We start from the raw sequence: 24,141 nt of genomic DNA, 5'->3' as shown, positions 1-24,141 counted from the left end.
AAATAGAAGTCCTTGCAAATTAAGATGGCCAGACCAGCAAGCAACACTAAATTAATCCAGTTGTTGAGATACCTTCTTTCCAAGAGGAAGGGGGACTTTTCCATTTCTCAACTACTGTGGTGTCCTCTGCTCAGGAAATATGAAGGAAGACAAGGGATTTTTAACCAGAGGGACCGTTCTGAGTGAGGAGCAACAGTTTTCCGTATGCCTCCAAGCAAATGTGATAATGCCTCAGGATTAACAGATATTGCATGGTGGTATTAAAGGAAAGAAAGGGACCACAAGTGGGAAATGACTAAATAAGGGGTCCTTGGTATTTTTTGCCTAGCCTGGCCAACCAACCAACCGGCAACTTGTTGCCCATCTGTTACAAGGAAGCACATTCCTACTAACACTGTTTTTATTTTTCCCGATAATTTCATCTTGTACCTGTCCCAAACCAATTCTTCCAATCTTGCTGCGATCCCTGTTTGAAACTTCTACCCTACACAATGGCCCTTCTCGGCCAACCTCGTCCGATTGCAGTTCCCAGGGTTCTGTACAGGAGGCAGGTGCTGGGGGCAGCAGCCGTGACGTTTCACCAAGCCCAGTTCTGGTCTAACACAATGCCTCTGGCAGACTCCCTTCAGGTGTGATTGTGCCCATGTTCAGGAAATTGTGGACCCGGAAACGACTTATTTGGGGAAATGTCCACAGCATGTGACACTCTGGGGTGACTGGCCTGTTTGTCATTCTCACAGAAGTCTCCTTGACTCATGGCTTCTCTGTCTCGGGGCAGAATGTGTTTCTGCAGTTAGAGGTGTTTGCAGAAAGGCAAAAGGGAAGAAAGGGCATGAGCGAAACGGAGAGACCCATTACGAATGGCCTCTTCTGGATTCTCAGTTATATTCTAAACTGAAGTCAGGAATTGATCTCTGCTCTTCTGACATGGTGATTTATGTATTTAAGATGTACCTTCTCTAGATGCAATGTATAAAATTGACTTTGTGCACTTTTTCCTATTTAACAGTATTGGGTTCTCCTTTTTTAAAAATGAATTTTTAACGTTCTTTTTATTATGAGTTATGTGCTGTCTTTTTAAAATGGGTGACATGGTTAAATATTTAATTTATTACTAAAGATGCCCGGGTGGACCATTGCAAGTATTTTTATTTATTTCCCCCCCCCACCCCCCACCCCACATTCAGTATAGTTCTGGTGTATTTAATGTCAGGAATTTTTTTTTTCCTTTTGTACAGTTGCTAGGGAGTGTATCTTTTACCAAAAGAAATAATAATCAAACTCATTTCATTCCTTCTCTACATATATATTTTTTTTCCTGAAACTTCCCTTTGGTTTTGGTATGATGCCTTGGAGTACCAGGGGTGAAATGCATCACTACAGTTTCCAAAATCTGCTGGGTTGCCTCCCAATTAAGGTAGTTCATCCTGTGAAACTAGTAGGATTTGAGCCGTGCCTAAATGTGCACTTGCGCATAGCTCAAGTGGCTCGTGGTTGTGCATGTCCACTGTGACAGGTGGGTGTGATGTAAATTGGAGGCAAAATTAGAGCCGTGCCGGGGAAACAACAAGAAAACAATGCTGAAATTTTAAAAAGCTGTGAATATGCCGAGTGCTGTTTCCATAGGAATTTGGGATACCCAGGAATGCTTTGTCCATAAAGCTGCATTCACACATGCCATAGTCCTAGGTCTGCGCAAATCTTATGACACCCGACTCAACATCAGTCCAGTTTAGAAAGCGGACCTTAGTCAGACGATGGGACTGATTCAGAAACAGGTTTCTCTGTGGGCACCAAAATGTCCAAAGGGCTTTGGCTCCGCTGTTCATCTGGGGAAGTTGATGGGATTAAATATCTTTATCTGTCCCTGGGTCAGATTTTTGCCCAGCCCTCTTCACAGTGTCACTGCCTGCAGTATGCAGTTCCACCACAGAGGGGCAAGAGTTGACCATTTTTAACCTGGGAGCTTTTAAAGGAATGAAAGGGCCCAGAACCAAGCTTGCCTGCTCCGGGTTTGTGCTCCTGGCTCCCAACGTCCAGAGTGATGCAAGCCAGGGAAAGGATTTCCCTACCTGGGGAAATGTAACCTTACGCTCACTTATTTTAGGTAGTGATTCATTAGATGGAGATCCTGCCTTTCTTCGAGTCGCTCAAGGGAGCAGAGGCAGCTCCCCAGTTTTTCCTACAGCAATTCTTCTGGGGTAGGCTGGACCGAGAGAGAGCGACAGGCCCCAAAGCAGCCCAAGGTGCTTCCATGGCTGAGGCCGAATGTGAAGCAGGGTCTTCCTGGTCCTTCTCCAATGCCTTAACCGGTACGCTAGTTGGGAGTAAGTCCTGTGGAGCTCCATCAGATTCAGTCTGATTTAGAGAGACACGGGGTTGTGCTCATCCTTTCTGCAGGAACCAGAACGACACACGGAAAACGACACATGGATGTTTTCTGCAATGCTGGCCACCTTCACCTCACCTTAAACGTATTTATTTTTATACTAGAAAAGGATAACGTTTTTATATTATAAAGTTAGAACGCCATTATTGAGTTCAGGCCCTTTCCGGTCCAGGGTCCTACACTTCCTATCTCAACAGCACTGAATGAAATAAAAGAGGCCGGGGGGTGTTGCTGGAGGTTTTTTTCCTGAGCCAGGAGCTATATATTCAGCAAAATCACTTGTTGACCCTCCCTGTCTTAGGGGCGATTGTGGTAACAAACACTCTAGCTCAGGAGAAGAACAATAGTTCAGCTTAGCCCAGTGGAGAGGGATTGGGGGGGGGGACATTTAAATGCACCATCTCCCCCCACCCTGTAAGTAGCCACCTGTTTCAGCTGGATGCGCAGAAACCTCTGAAAGCCACCAGAAGTGGTGCTCTAGTTTTTAAGCTCCAGAAATGGTGGGTTGAGAAACTGTAAATACATTCCTGCATATTAATCCCTCTTCTGTCACTTAGACTTGCTTTCAGGACAGTCTTTGTACCACTTGTTCCTTTCTTTATTTTTTATTCTCCTCCTCCTCCTCCTCCTTGGGGAAAAAAAATGACCTCTTCCTATCTTCCTCACTTTTTGCCCTACTTGGTCTGTCTGCTGAGTGCTACTTTTGAACTTGAATTCTCTGTATGCTGTTTACCTTTGTATGGTTTTAACAACCAGGAAAGAAAACTTTGGCACCTGCAGAGAAAAGCCAGGGGGGCGGTGGGGGGGAGAAAATCTGATGCTCTGATGTCTTACTTCCTTCCTCTTCTTCCTTCTATCGTCTCTTGAAACACTGTTAATAAAAATCTAGAGTAAACGCTTTTATCTCCTCTTCTTTTTGCATCTTGTTATTTATTGTGACCTCTCACTTCTTCCCCCCCCCCCGCACCCCCATATTAACGCTCAAGCTTTGGGACCAAAAGAAAAGACTTGCGTCAGCCGTGTTGCAGATTGTCATTAGTGATGAAGCTGGGAGAGGTTGGGATCCTAATGGAATTGTTAAAGCACCCCACTAAAATTAATTAAGCTATTGCATCTACCTTTTCCCCAACAATAATTAACCAGTGGCTTCATTTGAATGAAGAGGTCTGCCTAATTTGCAACTGGAGACACGCTTAACTGGGAGTGACCCCCAGTGAACATGAGGGGACTTATTTCTGAATATTGGATAGCATCGTTTAATGCAACCAGATGCTTCTGGGCGGATCACAAGCAGAGATGTTAAGGCTGCTGTTTCCCAAAGTGGCTTCCATAAAGATGGATGGTCTTGACTCTTTCTGAATTTGTCCCATCCCCTATAAGGCTAGCCTGGGAAGTCAAGAAAACACCCCAGGAAGCAGCAACGGCAAAACAGTTCAGGGCTGCTAAGAAAACTGCACAGAGGGCCTTTCTGTTCTGTGAAAAAGGAATTATTTAGCCGGGGATTGGCTACAATAACATTCTAAAACCAGCGGGGGATTCAGATGACATTCTTGGGAAATGGTCTTAAATCTCCTGGAGCTGTTTACTTTCCAAAACCAAGCACGGTGGCACCTTGCCACACTGCTGCATGACCAACAGCACATCTCACCTGCCCCAGTTCCACCACAGATAGCTTTGTCTGCTTTTCGAAAGGGACAGTAAGTCAAAAGGTTGGACTGTTGGCGTAAATGTGCACCCTGCAATCTGAGAAGTACATACCGGCTTTACCCTCCAGGGGATCAGCTGTGGGTATGATGGGGGCGAAATTTCAAAGTATGGACAGGGGGAAAAGGGGGGGGGGGAAATACCGCTTTAGTTTCTCCTGCCCTTTCATCATGCCGGCATGGGCTCTCGGCTTCCCGAGAGGTAAGACGGTTCAGGCAAAACCTCACTCGCGAGTGAGCTGCAGATAGCGATCAGGATGAGACAAAACCAGCTTTGAATTGAAAGCTCAGCGCTAGGATGAGCTGGGAAGTGGGAGTCAAAATGGAAGCTGAGAGTTGGAACAGATGGCTATTGTCCAGGCAAACAGACTTCCAATCGCCGTTTTTCTGCCCAGGACAGTCAAAGGGGTGGTTCGGGTGGGGGGAAGTTCTGAGCTGCTTTGCTATCCAAGGAAATGGTCCCCAGATATGGCGCAAGGACTGCAGCTGAGAGCCGTGGCAGGTTTAGGAGCTGTGGGCGAGGGTGGAGGCGACCAGCTGCAGATGTTCTTGGCCTCCAAAGCAAGCCTGCTGCAAGCACTCTCCTGCTCAGGCGTCTACCTGAGTTCCAAGTGGAAATGTCTTCTCTTTAGGCTTCTCCAAAGAGTCTGGCGGCTAGCCAGAGCCGGCCATCAGCAGCCACTTACCAAGGCCCATGAGCGCCTCTTGAGGAAATGTTTTCAACCAAACAAAGATCCCACTTCAGCGCCTGGCCCTTAGTAATGTTAAGATCAAGAAAACAGACTTGGCCTGTCGGCTTTTGCTCAGCCTAGGAAGCAGGGTTCCCCAGAGGGAAATTGCTTCAGTACGACTCCTTGGTGATAAGGATCTCTGCGGAAAATATCTCTGCCTACGTGACCAGCAGCAAAGGGAATCGTGTGCCAAGACACCGCATATCCTTCAGCTTAGGTGCAAACCTAAGCGCATACTATTAGCGCTTGAGAATAACAGAACGAGTGTCTCATTCACTCTTGTGGGGTAAAGATTAAGTTGAAAAGGTTGGTGGTGATTCCCAGAGCCAGGATTGAGGAGGAGGAGGAGGAGGAGGAGGAGGAGGAGGAGGAGGAGGAGGAGGAGGATGATTTTCAACTATCCAAAGCTTCCTGCTGATCACTGGGTGGAGATAAATGAAAGGAGATGAACGCAGCTTTCTCTGCACCCTGCCTAGTTCTAACATTCAGTATAAGGATCTCTCTTCTTCATTATCTATTTCTTCCAATCCAATTTTCTTGATGCGTAAACGACAACGGACACGTGCTATTTCCTTGATGGTTCTAGCTGCTCTTCACCTCTTAAAAATTTTCAGAAGCATCAAGTCTGTGACATCTGCTTCTCTTCCACCCTCTCTCTCTCATACCGCCAAACGGGGCATTGCAGGCCGGCTCAAATCTGGCCATTTCCAACAGCATGCTTCTGTGCTCCAGGCTATATACCCAGAACAGGTAGTGATGTGTAACCCATTAGCTTGTCCTCTTACAGTGTTTGTTGAAATGGATGCCGATATAAAGAAAGATGGAGAGTTAACGCCTCTTTGGAAGCAGAGTCTAGCTAAGTTCACTATGCAAGCAGAGATGTGGAGGGTGGAAATTTTTTGATGCTTTCCAGTTTTTCAAAGATCCTTCTGAGATTTGGGAGTTCATTTGATCTCGTTTCCAACCTGAAAGCAGTTTCTTAAGATTGCCGCTTGCTTTCCATTTCCAAATTTTATAGAAAATTCTGGCTGTAGTCATCTGGACAGTTGTAACAAGCTGTTTTGTATGGAACATTTTGCTAACGTGAGTAACAGATGGCCTGAAAGAACCTGTCTACACAAATATAGCCGTATCAGCTTCTTTTCCCGTTCGCAGTGTTTGAACACTGTGGACATAGGCCTCACTGGTAAACACCTGAACTGGGAGATTTCAAAGGGGGAAAAAACTGCAACAGAATGCACCCCTCAGTTCGGGAATGAATGCCTGAAATTCCCTTTTGGTCCAAATTCAGGAGGAAATGGGAGCCAAGAAGAGATGTTGGCATCCCTGGGGAACTTCCCTGGACAGCTGCTTCAGGAAGGGATTTCAGGCTCTGCGTGCTTCTAACTTTGGGTCTTGCCTTTAGGATAATTTGCACACACATATTATTATCATGTTGAGCAAAACGTGCTTTTCTGCTGCCTGTAACGTCTACCTTTTCCACCCAGAATGGTTGGGTTCCATTGACACCCTGAAACAGAAACGAGTGTGCCATGCAAGAGACTTTTTTTTTTTCTTTTTCTTTTCTGCACAAAGGTTACCTGTGTGGTTTGTGTGACGGGCCAATCCAGGAAATTAAAACTGCTGATTGTGTTTTATCCTAGGTTTTATCCTTTTATCCTAGGTATCCTAGGTATCCTAGGTATCCTTTGTCATGCAAACTCAGCCAGAGGGATTTACAACCCACTGCCTACAGCTTAGCTTGTTGCACGAACCCAGTCCACGTGGTTTCTGTGCCCAACCGTGGCTTAATGGGATGTGTGAACATGGTCAGCATTCTCAGGCATTCTACCCCTGCTCTCCCAAGCAACTGAGCTTAACTGAGATTATGCATTTCCTAGGAGGAAAACAAAAGTGCAAGAAATCCCACCTTCTCCTTAAACTGATGCGACCAATGCAAGTGTTGTGTTTTTCTCTCTCCCACAGGAGATGCCACGTACCTTGACATTTTCCGAGACTTTTCTCACATGGCCTCCAACAACCCAGAAAAACTCAACAGACGTAGCCTTCACTTCCACCCTTCTTACCGATAGCTTTCACCTCCAGTGTCTACTTCCCTTCCAATGGTAATGGGCTCGTTTCAACCTCAAAACAGTAACCAAGATGAGGGGGCCTCTATGGGACAGAGAAGAAGAAAGTTGGTAAAGAACTGGGTCCTTCCGAGATGCGGAGGCTCTACCCATCTTCCCAAACTGGTACCAATTTCTACACACCCCTCCAAAGGAGTTTTCCACATCCCCAGGCTTTCTGAATAACATGATACTGACTTGCAAATACACCTGCCAAAATTATTAGCTGCAGGAAAGGATCAACAAAAAAAAGAGAGGCTGAGTTTTTTCTACAGTTTTCCTCCTTGCTAGCCAGGGAATCTCTTCACTAGCCGCTGGTGGCTGGTAGCCAGTTGCAAGCATATGGCAAAAACTCTATGATGGCTGCAGGCCACGGTCCGATTGGAAAGGGTTATTCCCACCTATTGCTAGTCTTGGCTCATCAAGGGTTCTAAACCATGGTTTAGCTGCAGCTTATTAAATATAATACAGTTTGCTGGGACACACTCCCCGGCCAGCTGCATTATGGTTTAGCATGAAGCACGATCTAGACAATTGCTTGCCCTTGTGGTATTTTCCCCCGTTTCCGTTGGGAGTTTTATTTTACAGGTAAACCTAGGAACTGGCCAGGTGATGAATGGAGAGGTTGTGGCAGGAAGAAATGTGTTGGTGGACATGGAACTCAAAAGCTGGGTCTTCCTGCTTCACAGCTCACATTCCTTGCTGACGTGTTGCAGTGACTCTCGGTAGATGAGAGTCCCAGCGATGCTGCCTGCCGATTAAATAACTGCAGGTGTCTTTCTTTTTAAGAACTGGAAATTGAAATAGAAGGCAGCATCTTCCAGAAACTAACTTGCTTGCTGATGGCCTTGGCAAAATGGAATCTCTTTTGATGAAATTTGAATTTCAGTCACGGGGATTTGAATTTTCAGCTGTACTCCACAACACTTGACACGGCATCACTCTGGGATATTGTGGGAAATTGAGGCGGCTGGCCGGCTCCGTTTGCCATAATCCAGTAAATGTACCGCAGCCAACCTGTTCCTTGCTAATATATTTTATAGTATTTCTGATGTTCTCTTCTTCCTCCCCCTCTTTTTTTAGACAGCAAGAACTGATGGCAACTATTTTTTTTAAAGAAAACTCATATTGTTTCATGGTTTTGTTATTTTGTGTGTGTGTGTCTGTGTTTTTAAAACAAAGTTATAGGGGAAGAATTTGTACTGGTACAACAGGCCCCTTCTTGAAAGTGCTTAATTTTTGAGTGTGTATAGAAGTCTTTGTTTATATGCTGAAAATGTAATATATCTCCAAGCAAAATGTAGGTATTTTTAAAATCTTGTGGTGGGAGAGTGGGAGGAATGAACAGCAATGCCTTATTTACAAGAGCATAAATAAACTTGGGAGAGATATTTCTTCCAGTAAACCAACTATACTTTCCTTGTCACTTTTCTGGTTTGGACCTCTTTTAAGCTGGTGAGAAATTATGTCATGCTGTATTTTATAGGATAAGATTTATTGGGAACAGGTTGATGGCTTGGAAGCCAGCTGGTAATTTTTTATTTTATTTTTTGCTTTGGTAAGCAAGAACAAGTACTTTGTGTCCTAAGGTTAAGAAGCCAAAATGTTTTCCTTTCAAATGTTTATACTGCTTTCTTAGTCATGCTATTAAATTACATGTTGGGAATGGATTAACTGCAGACTTCTAAGGATTCAGAGCAAATACACCTTGATGCTTTAAAGTTGTCCGTGCGTAGAAACGCACGCTGCAACAGATATATGTGTAGCTTTTTTTCTTGCATCCGTCTCTTCATCATTTCTAAACCTCCAAATAGGGGTTTCTACCCGTGAGCTAAAGAGATATGATGTGGTGTGTGTTTGTGTGTGTGTGTTATTATATTAGATCATATTACTTTTCTGTACTTTCCACTATTTCACACGTGACAATATGGATTTTCGGCAGACCTGATCCTTGACTGTTGGTTTGGTTTTTGAATCCTTTTACTTATGAGAAAACGGAGGCATTGAATGCCAACCGGGCTATTTACACACTGTCAGTTTTGGTTGGGCTCAGTTTCTTATTTTCCCAACCCCACGTCGGGTTCAGTCTGCTTTTGCACCAGTGCCAAATCAACAAAATCTGCCTGAAGATGCATACGCCTCTTTTTTATGCCCAGTTCTAACAGACGCGTGTTTTCTAGGGTGTATGTGATTTTCCATCCAAAGGTAATGCACCAGGTGCTTTCACGCCAAACTAAATTGTGCGCTGAAGAACAAGAGGGTCGATTGATGATATATTTATTTTGCCCTACTTTAGCGCATATTTCATTAGCTTTTCTTATTTCTTACGAAGAGAGCTTCGGTCTCCCCAGGCGTTTCCATTTTGCAGACAAATGACTGAAAAAAGCAGAATCCCTACGGAGACAGAGACAGCCATTGATTCTACCTCTTGAAAGAAGTGTGCTTCAACAAAATGGCCGCTGAGCCCTGCAGTTGGCCACTGGATGATTTCTGAATTGAGGATTGTAGGTGAAAAGATGTTTCTGGAAGCAACTGGCAGCTTTCTGGTCACACTCACAGACCATCTTCTCACAGCGATCCCTTGATTTGACTGCAGGGAGGGAAGACCATGGCTAAGTCCACGCGTGATGGTAAATTAAAGGTAGCTCAGCCTGATTTTGGTAGGCTAGAATAGAACTGCCGACACAGCTTATCGGATTTTTTCCCTCTTTTGCCTCAAAGAAAGGGGGGACATGAAATCTCGGGGGACATCTCCCCTTGCAGCCCACAGAGGTCACTTCCTGCTTTCAGAGTTTAACCCAAATGAAAAGATTAACTCCAAATGCACTGGCTTGTGTTTTGTTTTTACAAGCCATCATGGCCTGGGTCATAGAGGCCATTGTTGCCACGCTAAGCCATAAATTAAGGCTTACAAGCATGGACGGCTGAGTTCCCACGTTGCACAGAGCTAAATCCAAGCAATCAAGTGGCTCAGCTATGGTGCAGCCTGCTTGGCTGGACCTTCTCCCTCCCAGATTGACCCCATGAGAGGATTCTTTATGCGGACCACGACTTCTGTCCACTTCTCCCATTCGGCATCTCCTTAACTCACCGCATTTGATTTTATCTCTCTGGGCGTAGAACCTGTAGGTGTGGGCTCTGGGGTTGCAGCCATACATCTCCGCCTTGTTGAAGCAACAGTCATGGCTGTGGCAACACCTTTGGGTAGAAAACGAAAATGCACGTGTGTATTCTTCCCCAAATGAAAACATATGGCTCATTCAGGAGTGGCGCAGCCATCCAGCACCTTCACGTAGCAATTACATAACGTCTCCAGTTTTGTCTTCTTGGTATGCAGTTCCGATACTCTAGTCTGCAACCATTTCGGCCAAAGACCCTCCCATCCAAAGGGGGTGAGGCTAGAATAAACATAACATACTACTGAAGTGAAGTGAGAGAAGGGTTAGTACAATTCACTCCCCACGCGTTCAGTTGCATTTCCTCCTGCTATGCACTGCCAGAAAAGTATGCAGAATGTTGTCAGCCCTTCCAGGTAGGCCAGACAGGAAATATGACCTGTTGAGCTAATTCTACTTTATTGTAAGGCTACATTGGCAGAATCGTGCAAGTCCGAAAGGACAAATCTCCCGCCGTCTCCTTTACAGCCCGAGAAACCAGGGAGGGTCCCTCCTGAGCCTCTTTCTCCACCCATTATGCAGCCGAGGGCTTTGCCCTCCCTTATCTGACCCTTCCCTAGGTGTCAGCCTTCCCAGGTAGACCAAACATGAACCGATGAGCTAATTCTACTTTATTGTAAGGCTACATTGGCAGAATCTTGCAAGTCCGAAAGGACAAATCTCCCGCCGTCTCCTTTACAGCCCGAGAAACCAGGGAGGGTCCCTCCTGAGCCTCTTTCTCCACCCATTATGCAGCTGAGGGCTTTGCCCTCCCTTATCTGACCCTTCCCTAGGTGTCAGCCTTCCCAGGTAGACCAAACATGAACAGATGAGCTAATTCTACTTTATTGTAAGGCTACATTGGCAGAATCTTGCAAGTCCGAAAGGACAAATCTCCCGCCGTCTCCTTTACAGCCCGAGAAACCAGGGAGGGTCCCTCCTGAGCCTCTTTCTCCACCCATTATGCAGCTGAGGGCTTTGCCCTCCCTTATCTGACCCTTCCCTAGGTGTCAGCCTTCCCAGGTAGACCAAACATGAACAGATGAGCTAATTCTACTTTATTGTAAGGCTACATTGGCAGAATCTTGCAAGTCCGAAAGGACAAATCTCCCGCCGTCTCCTTTACAGCCCGAGAAACCAGGGAGGGTCCCTCCTGAGCCTCTTTCTCCACCCATTATGCAGCTGAGGGCTTTGCCCTCCCTTATCTGACCCTTCCCTAGGTGTCAGCCTTCCCAGGTAGACCAAACATGAACAGATGAGCTAATTCTACTTTATTGTAAGGCTACATTGGCAGAATCTTGCAAGTCCGAAAGGACAAATCTCCCGCCGTCTCTTTTACAGCCCGAGAAACCAGGGAGGGTCCCTCCTGAGCCTCTTTCTCCGCCCGTTATCCAGTTGTGGGCTAAGCTGTCTCTTATCTGACCCTTCCCCAGGCAGCGTCTCTTCTCCACGGTCACCCGCACATTCTATCATACACTATCATGGAACAAATTTCTTGAGAATCTCTGTTGTTGTTATAGGTTAAATAAGAAAAGAAAAATAGCAGTGGCTATAAAACGTGCCACAAGCTCCCCACCCCGCCCCACCCCCACAAGTTACGGCCACCATTTTTGCCCGCAGCGTCTTACAGCAGAAGAATTTCCAGGAGTGGAGATGAGGAGATTGAAGGGATTAGCAGCAGATGTACCAACCGCCTTGCACTTTAAGGTCGGCTCCTATATATTTCAAAGCAGCTGAAGGTAGACTGGAATGGCACACAGGTGCTTTGTAGAGGGGCTGCTGCAGGATGAAAGGAGGCCTGCCTGTATCTGCCAACCAACGACTGACTGTTTTTGCAGGGCAGCTAGCTCATTTTGGCAAGCGAGCTGCCTGCAAAGCTGCGCCTGTTCCATGAAGGAAACGGCTGAAATCAGTAGATCATTCCTACATTGGATCTGGATACATAATTCAGCCAAAGGCTTCTTCCTAATCTGCTGGCAGTTTTTAGTAAGCAAGTTAGACACATACTCACTCTAAGGCTGGATAAATTCTAAAATGGGTGTGTGTGTGTGTACCTTTTTTGGCACAACGTAATCACGTATTCTGTCAGGAAAAGAAACTAGCAGATGCACGCACAAAAGAATGTCAAGTTCGTTTAGCTTTAACCTTGGTGACTTTATTTTTTGGGGTGGGTCTGCCTGCAGTGTGAACCTGGTTAGTTGTTTCGTTGGTTCATTTGTTACGTTTTTATCCCGCTGCAATTTGAAGACTGGGAATAAGAAGAGGAACAGATGGTACAAGTCACGAACTTAGCTGGATGGCTACCTGAAAGAACTACATTTTTTAACGCCCGTCTGAAGGGCGTCAGGGAGGGGGCTGGTCTGATCTCTCTCAGGAGGTATTCCAAAGCCACTGAAAAGCAGCGCTTCTTGGCATCGGCTCCCTTCACATATGCTGCCATGCTTTGTGCAGGGCTAGAAAATGGGCTAATTAATAGTCAAGTTAAATGTGCGTGTGAACGCAGCTCCTGAAAACAGGCGGCGTTCAAGAAAAATATGGGTGTTACTCTAGACAAGCCCACCCCTGCTCTGATTACGCCCACTTCCCTGTTTCTCCCACTGCGGTGCAGTTTTGGATCGCTCCACATGTTCTACACACAGGCCTTGACCGGCACACACCTATTTTTGCACCTATCCTTTTCGGCATGAAATCTTGATGCCCCCTGGATTCTAGGCACAGGTCGATACACTCGCCACTTTGATGAGAAATGCAGGTGCCCCTCACCTATCAATGGCATCTACAGGAAAGCCTTGAGTCCCTGCTCCGCAGTGGCACCCGTAGTTGGTGAAGTTAGCCAGGCTGTAGGTGATCGTGCTGAGCTGAATCATCTCGTTGAACTGAGAGGCTGTGCTGGTCACAAGAGCCGATCCTGAAAAAGGAATTGTTCATTTCAAGGAAGCGCGAAGGGCTTGGAGGGAGTCCGAAGGCCATATAGTCACTTCTCTGCCTTCATAGTTAAAGTGTATTCATTCTCCCTTCCCAGCATGATGGCTTGAAGCAATGCCCTCCCTCCAAACTGGCTTAACAATGGAGCCAACTCGGAGTGAAGGCCACTGTCCTTCCATTCTTTGAAGCTTTTTGGGAAGCAAATGGTGCCTCCTGTCAAATGAGGATACAGTTGCAGTCACCAAATGAAACACAACGTGGGAAAATCACAGCTCTCAGAATTCCATTAAATAATAATAAAATAAAATAAAATAAAATAAAATAAAATAAAATAAAATAAAAGACATTCTAAAAAGAACACACAACTCCACTCTCAGAAGAAGAACTTACCGCAAGCCAAAACCAGCATGGAGAAGACAACATGCTTCATCTCTGTAGTAGATCAGCGTGCAACAAATCTTGTTCAACTGCTGGAAGTCTGGTTTTGTGCAATTTTTCTGGAACCATCTCCCTTTATAAGCAGATCTCGATCAAATCCTTGGATCAAATGACCTCTCCCCCAGCCATTGTTCATAATAATTATGACCAAAGCAAAACAAAACAAAGCTGTGGACCATAATTATCAAGCAGGTCTGAAATCACCGGGGTATTTTTGTTGGGTACAACCCAGGGATGTGGGCAGAGCCTTTGTCCAAGCATGTTTGTTTTTTTTTGCCACTGACCACTACTTTTTATTTATTTAAAACCATGAGGAAAACCACCACTGGAGACAAGGACTACCTTGGTTTGGTGTGAGGCAAATCTGCTTGATATCATGCCTGTATAGTGCATGCAGAGGTCCATTTGACATTAATTTATATTTCTCCTTTTCTTTCCCCTTTGTAAACAATGTGCCTGAAAATGTACATGTGAATATGTGCTACTTTTAAGTATTTTTCCTTCAAAATCATAATTCTAAATCTGTGGTCTTACAAAAAATGCATTTTCGAGATGCCTTTTATTTATTTATTTATTTATTAAATTTATATCACCGCCCATCTCCCCCAATGGGGGACTCTGGGTGGTTTACAATAAATAGAATTAAAACATAGCCAGATAAAAATTACATTAAAATATACATAAAAACAAACGTAAAATCCAAGTGGAGATGGAACACAATCACTAAGGGGTGCTATGGCGCCAGCCATCCCCAGGTGGAGCTATCACTCTCCCCCTCCCAAGCAAGGCGGCAGAACCAGGTCTTCAGTTTCTTCCGGAAGTCCGAGGGCGAGGAAACCCGTCTCAGCTCCGGGGGCAAGATGTTCCAAAGGGCGGGTGCCACTGCAAAGAAGGCCCGCCTCCTGGACCCCGCCAGATGGAATTCTCTTGCAGACGGGGTCTGTAGCATGCCCTCCCTGCCTGACCGGGTGGGACGGGTCGATGTTATGGGGATGAGACGGTCCCTCAGGTACCCTGGTCCCATGCCATGTAGGGCTTTAAAGACCTTGAATTGGACCTGGAAGCAAACTGGCACCCAATGCAGCTCGCGTAACAGTGGTGTCACTGTTGAATTTTTAATGTTGAAAACACTGAAAGATCTAGGAAGGCCATGGCAGAACCATTTCCATCAAGACTTTATTCCAAGAATCACAGTTCCGGCTGATTGAACTGGCAAATACCAAGTGAATTAACCGGGACTCTTGTTAGTTATTCACTTAAGAATGCCAATAGTTCAGCTTTCCTTTTTGTCAGTGAGGTGCTCTTGGTTTTTAAATCATACACATAGAGTTGACATGTGGAAGAGGGCGGATGAAAAGGCTGTCGTCATCTTCAGGATGCTGATGCTTCCATGACAGACAGGAAGGCTGTCCCTTTCCTCCTATCAGAGGTGGGGAAATGGTTCGACCTGATAGCCACATTGACTCTGATCAAGCACAGTGAGGGTTTCATATAACCACAAGTCATTTGCACACATCCTCCATTTACACATCCATGGCTCACATGGAGAGCCAATGAGACAGTCATTCCCTCTCCGTAGCTGAGGCCCATTTTTCTAGGCCCTTTGTGACAGGCATCTGCAATCTGACACATAGAAGTGGTTCAGATAATGACTGAATGCATGGGAAAACGACAAGGATAGAATAAGATAGGTGGTCCAGATGGGAAAGCCCACTGTGGGCTATATCGGGCCTGTGCATCAGAGGTTCCTGATACCTGCTCTAAAGTAGACACAGAGGAGATTTAATCTTGGACCCTTTGAATGCCACCTTTTACATTAACTGAGCTATGATTGTCCCTGTCCATTACTAATTCTCCCTTTCTCTCTCACTGAATTCTTGCTCCTTCTATAACTGATCTCTTGTCATCAACTGCTACATGGCTTTTTTAGCAGAAGACCTTGAGACTGAACCTGGCCTCCTCCTGCATGCACAGCAAAGGTCTACAAGTTAGCTCCTGAGTTCAAAAGAAAAGAGACAACGGGATGGAGGGAACAAAAAATAAAGTACAAAATATTATTATTATCTTTAAGAAAAAAGGATAGTCCTTCCATTTCTCTATACTTAATTACATGTTTATTATGTTGGAAGAAACAGGAAGGTTGATCATAGCGTTCCTTCTTTTTTTCTATTCCTGTCCATGATGATCACTAGCTCAAGGGTAAACACTGATGGAGAATGAGGTGATCTTACGTGTGTTTATCAGCTGAGCTCATGGGCCGTTTCTAGTCTTGAGGAACAGAAAACCACGTAAAGGCGGCCGTTTTGCAACCAGAAGGAAAAGTTTAGTCAGGGGAGGAAATTTGGATCACACGGTGGAGGAGACCCAGAGGTGAAATGGGCATTTAACATTTTGTCAGTCTAGTTAAGGCACAATAACATGAGAAACAATCATCTTGCCTTTTGACATGGGCTGATGTTCTGGAGATGGGGCAATAGTTCTCAAAATGTTCTGCCTGTTGTCTAATTTGGTTCAATCCACAGGGGTGGGTGGTACAGCAAAGTAAGGTGACCTTTTGACCTGTTATGGGTTTTTTTGGGGGGAGGGACTCCCTATAATTGAAAGCTGTTGGATTTGATGGCATCCTCTGTTTGAAAAGGTGATGCAGATGCTCTTTGGCATCCTGTACTGCAGCTCCTTGACCTCCAAGGTGGGGTCCGAAACTACTGATGTTCCTGGACAACTCCATGTGACATTTTAGCAGCCCAGCAAGTAGGTCATGATCAAGTCATCCCATTGGAAAACCAGGAAAAAGATAATATATCTTGACCTGAAGTAGGGAGGTTGAGCATCACAGAGCAGCCAACGGCTCCTCCCAACAATCCTCATGGAAATGGCATGACTCACGATGCGGAGCATCATTACCCCATTTTTCTTTCTTTCGCATATGCATACGTAAACACACGCAGAAAATTAAGAAGAAAAAAGTATATATAAAAACACACACCCAGACTTTTCAATGACTTTGTGAGATGACCCTTCCCTTCCAGGGAAGTTAATAATTTGTTTTAGAAAAAAGACAACGCCCTTTGGAATAAGATGTCCTGGATCAGGAATGCAAGACGTGTGACCAGTAACAAAATATCCTTGCTCCTGCTGGGAGTCCTAGCCAGATAGCTGTGCCCTTCTCCAGGACACTACGTTCCACTCTCGTCTTCAATTTGCTTTGCTTTTCTACAGGGTATCCGTTCCATTGTCAGGACCATGTTTCTCAACGTTCATTTATTCAGAACTGATTCCTCTTCCAGGAATGCCCGCGTATGTTTTAAGTCATCCACGCTAAACTCAGTTAAAGACTTGAAACCAAACCTATTCCTATTTCTGTGTGGTCTTTGCTCTGAGGAATTCATTGAAGACAGAGGAAGGGGCAGAAAATCCCTTACACAATGCTCAGCTGTGCCGCCCCCCCACCCCATCCCCACCCCCCGTACCTCATGAGATTTCGGCAAGCTCTCAAGCCAGATTGCCAAAGTCTGCTGAGTAAGGTTCCCGCTGAGACAAGAACGAACACAACAATGTAGAAACGATCGTATTCCAGAAATGGGTAGCCACCTAGGACCGCTGACCGCTCTTGAATGAGTGAGCATTGCAGTGCAGAATTTATACCTGGCCACCTCTCAAACACTTCACACTGTTTTATGACGGCGCCATCTCAGAACAGGAGAATTAGACGTCCTTTCATTTCTAGCCCTCATGCTGTCTGCTGGTGACAGGCGCTTGCTTACATTCTCTGCGTTACTGTCCTTCCATTCAGATAAGTCCATCAAGCTAGGCAGGAATAACAGAAGAGAATATATGTAGCTTGGGGTTGACTTGTGGAGTCCTTAGTGCTCTCTGAGTTTGGTTGTCTGCTGGCAGACATTTCGTTCCCTGACCAGGTAACATCATCAGTGCTCAGGAATATTCCCGCTGTTAACAGAGTCCTGACATCGCGTGAGACTGACAAAGTCTGGCTCTCTTGATTTTTTACTTCTATTTTTCTTTTCTTCCTCTTGCCTGCTGAACAAGGCGGTGAGATTGAAAGTGAGCGTTATGAGATTAGATGGGATTCTAGCCCCCGAGTCTTATTTCCCCGGCTCTCAAAAGACGGGGAAATTAGATTACTCCTTCTGAAGTTGCAGCCATGCCTGGGAGCCCAACTACAGTAAGATGGTTGTAATAGGTTAAGGCGTTTGAGCAAAAGAACAGATTTGCAACCTGGAACATTTCCCATTGCTTCACCTGTTTCTCATCTTGGCCAATACTTTGTTTTAACCTATGCCATGTATTCCTTTTCAACCCTGTTGACCTGTGACTTCCCTTACAAATCCAGTTTCAGTTCTGTAACCCCATCTCAATTCCGGGGAATGCAATCAGCCTACACTACACATAAGCTTCTGCTGAAACGGAGTTCTGTAACATTGGAAGCCTATGTATCTCTTTGTTGACTTTGCTTGAAACTGACTTGTCTCTCTGGACGGTTTTGGTTCTGGAACAGGGAGCAGAAAATTATAGCATTGGGTAATAAATGGCTATGCACGACTTTCATAAGCCTACGCAGACAAAAACAAAACAAAAGTCTGTGTTGGGTATACCAAAAAGGAAAAGGGGAAAAAAAAGAACATTAAGGCCTCACCTAAGATGCTTGCAGAGCCAAATCTCTTGATTCTTGCACGTGAGAGACATTCAAATTATTCTTCCAGAGCACAGCGACAAACTCTTGGTTTGCCCCCAGACAAAGCTGGCTGAATTTAGATACTGTTGGAATCAAAGAAATAAACTGGTCACAGGTGGTTTAACTGAATTAAGTGCCACTGAGTTTACTGGGGATCTAACTTAATGGATGGGTGCACCAGACAAACACAACTCTAAATTCAGATTGATTCCTATATTCATACAGCATGTGATGCTCAAACAAATAAAGGATATTATGGGTTATTGTAACGGTTCATACAGTAGCTGAGTTTCCACAACACATTGGATTGAAACTACCCCACCCCAACACGTTAGACAGGCCCAGCCTATATGAATCTAACAACCATGTGGCAGTGGTAAGGGGCTGAGCGTGGGCGACCTCATTTCAGCCATGGAGCTTTTGTTACCGAGGAATTGCTACACCTGCTGTCTTTAGCTTCTTAGAGGAATGGAGTAAATAAATGGAGTAAACAGCGGCCACCCAGATAATTCTAGGAAATTTTCGGGCAAGAAGCAAAGGCAACATGTCCCCCTAAACATCTTTTGTCTCTAACTTTTTGCTACTAGGTATTTTGTGTAATTTGAACCTCCCCATGAATTTCATAGGGTTTAGGGCTGAGCAAGAAATACTCCAGCTGCTTCAATTCTTAGTACCGTTTCTGTTGTTGTTGTTTATATGCCACCCGATTCCCAATGACTCTGGGCAGTTTATGCATCATGAGAGGCTGTCAAGCCTTCTGCTACAACCAGTCAGACTGCAGTTCAACGAATGCTTTCATTTTGCCTAGGCAAGCCTGATCAGGGATTTTTAAAAATGACACACACCCATACCCCTCTAAGTTGTTTGCAACCTCCAGAGAGTTCCAGCCCACAGTTTGAGGACCTGTGGATTATGGTGTTACAGAGCAATCATACTCTTTAGGTGGAATGCTCCAAAGCTGAGCATGTGGGTGAAGCCAGAACTTGACTCAGAGGCTGATGGTGAGGGGGGCGGGGTGAGTCAGAATTTCCTTGCTGAGCTTGGAGGCCTGTCTCTGACTCGAGAGGAAAAAGCTGAATGATCAGAGACTGTAGGTTTGTGTCCACTCTTTATTTAGCCCAATATTGTTCGTTCTTCACGTTTTCGTGCTGGGGAACCATTGCCTACCGTCTTTCCACTCATCCATTAAGTCTGTTCTCTGCCATTGATTTCTGGACCTTTCCCCTGTGTAGCTGGGACCAGTGGCAATTCCTCCACTGACCCACAGGATGTGGCTGGAATGCTGACCTATCTTGGACTGACCCTTTCATCAAGTGCAACAACTTGATGAACTCTGTTTTGTTTTCTTTCCTGCTAGGATGGGACTTTAACTGTAGAAGGAAGAGGAGCTGGAATTCCATCACTCAGCAACAGTGCTTACAACTACTCTGTAAGGTAGGCTGATACCAGATTTGTGGGGGAGAGGTCAAATTCCCTGAAGCAACAGGTGGGGCAAGGACAAGCATTCCATCTGATTTTACTACCTGTAGACTAAAATTTAACTGTAATTCACTTTAGTAAAGGTGATGAATCTCAAATCATGTATTTCAAAGTTGTCCCATCCTGGCGCATAAAAGATTACAAGTTTGGATCAGTGGGAAGTTGTTAAGCAGACCTTGGGATGCTGAAGGGCCTTTGCGCTTCTATGGATCTGTGCAAACATTTATTTCCTTACTAGCATCATGGGCGCGGAATGTGGGCTTGTGCCAGCTTCTCTCTTTCCATCACATCTTCATTGGCAGCTCTGTTGACTGGGGGAACAAAACATCTGCAGCGGGGAAGCCCTTGTCTCAAGTACTTTCCTGACCTAAGGAAGAAGGAGAGATTTTGTCACCTGGTTTCTAGTCTCTCTTTGGATTGTTTAAGATTTTTGTCCTTTTTATACAATTTTCCCTTTCAGTTTTTTAAAATGCAACTTCCTTTATGAATGCTTTCTTTAAATGGGATTTAATCCTAATATCCATTTTTAAAATGCACCTTTTGCAAATCTGCATGGTTCTGTATTCCCAGCTCTAAGCTTGTTTGTCCAAACTTTTCTTGCTGAGAAGTGCAATGAATACCATGTTTTGTTTTGTTTTTTAATATAGTCTGTGCCGCAATAAAATTCACTTTAGTGTATCGGGCCACTTCGAGGCCAAAGAAATCCATGTTGGATTTCTTTTACATTCTCCGGTGTGAATCATCTTTGCAATTTTTTTCTCTCTGCACTTGCAAGTTGCCAAGCATATCCACTCACAGATTGGTGCATGACATGATTTGGGGAAAAAACCCTGCCCTGCCCTGCCGGTTTGCCTTGAAGAATACTTCTTCACCTCTTTGTCTTCACTCAGACCAATCCTTACTTGTGGGGCTGAATGAGCTGTCAGTCAATTGTCAGGACTGGTGCCATTGTTTGGAACTAAAGCACTACCAACTAGAATGAACAACAGAAAGCTCAACCAAGATTAAGAGGCTTGGCTGCAGTCTGCCATGCTCATTTGGAAAGATGGTAGCAGATGGTTGCAAAGGAGTTGTCCACTTTTGCCAAACAAAGTCGATAACGCCCAAGCTAGCTTAGCTAACCTTGTCGTCCATCAGAGGGTGTGACAACAAAGCCAGGAAGTTTAGAGAGATGTGCAGACGAACCCTTCTTCAGGACAAAAATGCACACCTGGCTTTATTTATTTATCATATTTAAATGCCGCCCATCTCACAGAAACACGACTCTAGGCAGCGCGAAATAAAACCATGAAAAAACAGTAATTACAAAAGCACTCTAGAATTAAAGCATGAATATTACACACACACACATACACACACACACACAACCTAAAGGGCTAAGGAGAGCATTAGATGTTACACACAATGTAGCCACCCCGTTAAATCCCCATTTCCGTGAGACCCCCAAGCCTGTTGACATAACCAGGTTTTAAGGCACTTCTGGAAGGACATCAAGGATGGGGCCAGTTTCACCTCAGGGGAGATTATGTTCCGCAGGGCAGGTGCCACAGCAGAAAAGCCCTGGCTCCTGGGTCTAGACGTAGTTCCGTAGCAGATGGGACCCAGAGCATACCTCTTCTGCCAGGCCTGATGGGATGGGCAGAAGTCATTGAGAAGAGGCGGTCCCTCAAGTAACCCGGCCCCGTGCCATGAAGGGCTCTAAAGGTCAAAACCAGCACCTTGAATTGGACCCGGAAGCGAACGGGCATTGAATGCGGCTTGCAGGTGTAACATGTGCCACTCGAGGGGCACACATAACTGACTGCACTGCTGCATTTTGTACCAGCTGAAGCTTCCAGGTTCTTTTCAAGGGCAGCCCCACGTAGGGCGCATTCCAGCATTATATTATTATTACATTACATTAGTCCACCCGGGAGGTGACCAGGTCATGAGTGATTAGATATAAATATAAATATATATAGAGAGAAAGAGGGGTGATTTAACTGGCTCTCCCATTTTCCAGATCTGCTCCTGTAGCTCAGATTCTTTCAGATAATGCTGCTGGAGATGAAGGGCTCTATCATTCAGCTCTGTTGTAGTCCTTTCCCATATTTTAAAAAGGCAGGAAACAAGGGTCAGCCCCCTGGGATTATATCTAAACCACGCTCCCGCTTTATTCCAGTGATTGGGGGGGAAGTGTACTGTCCCCTCTGTTTCTGGAGATTTTCCACCAATTTCTCTCGGGCAAACACCAAGGAAAACACAGAAGTCGCTATGAAAACAGATCTGTACACATGTGTGTATATATGTGGGTGGATGAATGGTATTGGATGGGTATTGAAGAACTATAAAATAATCAGGACAAATTCCTGCCTGCCTTTTCAACTTTGCAAAATCAGGAGGTGAAGGAGAACAAGCAAACAGCAGACCAGGGAAATAAATTATTAAATTACATCTGGAAACCAAAAACGCTTCAGGTTTTTTTTTTTAATCCTCCCACTCATAAATACACACATCCCAAATAACTTACAGTCAGTTATTCATGTTTACAATTACATTCAGATCTCCGTATCAGAACGGCGGTTAGAAAAACAAAATCAAAACGAAACGGTGGAAAGAGAGAACAGAGACGAGGACAGGTTTCCTACTGAAATGATAATGCTACCTGGGCTGATTCGGAGACGTCTGCTCGTCGCTTGCTGGCAAAGCGTGAGAGGTAGCGATGCTTAGCAGGGGGAGGGCCTCCACGTTGGAAGAGGACATTGGGATGCACTAGGTGCTTGGCTTGATCTAGGACAAGTTGCCTTATGCCCCTTGCTGTCTCTGCAAAAGGTGTGTCCAGTTTCAGTTGCCATTAGCCACTGCCAAGGAGGCCAGCTATGCTACCTTGCAGATTGGCTTGTTCTACGCCTCTTGCACCCAGTTTTCTCTCCCCCCGTTCCCATCCATAGTCATTCCTTGTTCTCTGGCTCCTTTGTAGGTATCCCCACCTCAATTTTTTTGTCTTCTTATTCTTGGAGATTCCCCAAGCCTCCTGGAGACTCCCTCTTGTCCGTGGGTGGTGCCATTTTGGCTGTGTTCAGAATCAGAACGTGGAGAGCGTTAATTTCACAGAATGTCTCCACATACGTGTCCGTTGTGTAAAGGCGCAAGCAATTCAGTTGCTCTGTCTAGCTACAGGTGATGAACAGGACTGGCAGAATGGACTCCCCCCAGTATAAGGTGCTTTTTAACCCCCAGCAGTGGAGTTGATTCTCAAAGAACTTAGCAGCATATACCCAGCTCTCTCTTTTCTGTCTAAGGGAAAATCTTCCTTAATTCCAGGTTCCAAAACAGCCATGCCAAAGCTCTCCCTGCTAGAGCAACGAGATTTTGAAAACATTCTACCACCTTAGTTTGCTTGCAGAAATTCTTATTTTCCTCTAGTCTGATCTAAAAATAATAATGCTGGTGTTAGCCGTAACTGGCAAAAGTTACAACTGAAAAGTGTCCCAGGGAGGAAATAACATCCAGCCATTCTGAAGCCTTGTTATTGCCAGAAAATCACAGAAATGAAGTTGCATGCAGCTATTTTTCTTCCTTGCCTGAGGTTAAGACTATATTCGGTCTCAGAAAAAGACTAGACTAGCTTTTGACACCTGCATCGTGATAACTATTGTTTTGTACTTTTGCCTATTGACTTAGGAAATGCTGAACTTCACATTTTAAAAGAGGAACTAGACATCAGAAACACCCTGCCGTAGATTTTATGGGTCAGCTCGGATGCAAAAGTACTTTTGCTCAAATGAAGAGCGTGGTTGAGTGTTATCGCATCCTCTCACGATCCCAGAGGGGCTGTTAATGCAGACAGTACAGAACATTTCCTTGTAAATGTCTGCTTACAGGCCTCTTTTAAAAAGTGTGAGTGGTTTAACATTTAACCTGGGTACATCGGTGAAATGTCGATGGTCCGATTTATTCTGTCCAAGGGTGCCCAGCTGAATCTGGTTTTCTCAGGAGAGCCTCAGGTCAAAGCTAAGACAGATTTTTTTATAGGGAACTGGACCATCGCCAGGCCGTCTCCCACTGCCCCCGCTCACCAGAGTAGACTTCTCAAGACAACAGAGGGCGTGATTTTCAGAAGAGGCCACAGATCAGCTCAAAATAAAACTGATTATCCATAGGACAAATACTGCGACAAAAGTAACAGAATGGAGAAACATTTTCAAGTCAATCCAGGAATGCAGAGTCAACTGCCCTTAGATTGGACCGAGGCCATGGGAAACGAAGTGGGTGGGGTTTGGACCTCCATGACCTAGCTCACTGTGGAAGTCCTGTCTGTTCACTTACTGGCATCATCTGATCTGCCACAGGGCCGTCTGAAAAACCTGAAAGGGGAAAATCACAAGCTCCACCTCCTGTTGAATGCCCAGCCCCATGAGTCCTATCCTCCTGGCTTTGGCGTTTCCAAGTCTGGGGTCCGCAACGTCCTTCATAGGCTCCATTTCCTCTGCAGAGGAGCTGCCCTTTTAAAATGGCTTTGCGAATCTCTTCCCGTGCCA

General features: G+C 45.2%; 2 protein-coding genes across 2 annotated transcripts in view; one reads left to right on the top strand and one right to left on the bottom strand.

The window, feature by feature from the left end:
• Nucleotides 1-8,341, top strand: part of ACAP3 (ArfGAP with coiled-coil, ankyrin repeat and PH domains 3) — a 76,944-nt gene extending 68,603 nt beyond the window's left edge. Inside the window, exon 26 of the mRNA XM_063317412.1 lies at nt 6,789-8,341. Within this exon, the coding sequence (XP_063173482.1) occupies nt 6,789-6,895 (107 nt within the window). The 3' untranslated portion in view covers nt 6,896-8,341. The remainder of the gene's footprint in view (nt 1-6,788) is intronic.
• Nucleotides 8,342-9,221: 880 nt separating this feature from the next.
• LOC134507167 (phospholipase A2 homolog otoconin-22-like) lies at nt 9,222-13,441 on the bottom strand. Its single transcript, XM_063317660.1, has 4 exons — nt 13,402-13,441; nt 12,850-12,994; nt 10,023-10,129; nt 9,222-9,521 (listed from the first exon to the last, which is right to left on the bottom strand). The coding sequence occupies exons 1-4, from the start codon at nt 13,439-13,441 to the stop codon at nt 9,376-9,378; spliced, it is 438 nt and encodes a 145-aa protein (XP_063173730.1). The 3' UTR covers nt 9,222-9,375.
• Between the last annotated feature and the right edge of the window lie 10,700 nt (nt 13,442-24,141).

This window comes from Candoia aspera, chromosome 18 (genome assembly GCF_035149785.1).
Source record: "Candoia aspera isolate rCanAsp1 chromosome 18, rCanAsp1.hap2, whole genome shotgun sequence".
In the NCBI taxonomy this organism is placed as follows: Eukaryota; Metazoa; Chordata; class Lepidosauria; order Squamata; family Boidae; genus Candoia; species Candoia aspera.
This window is presented reverse-complemented; position numbering and strand designations above follow the sequence as displayed.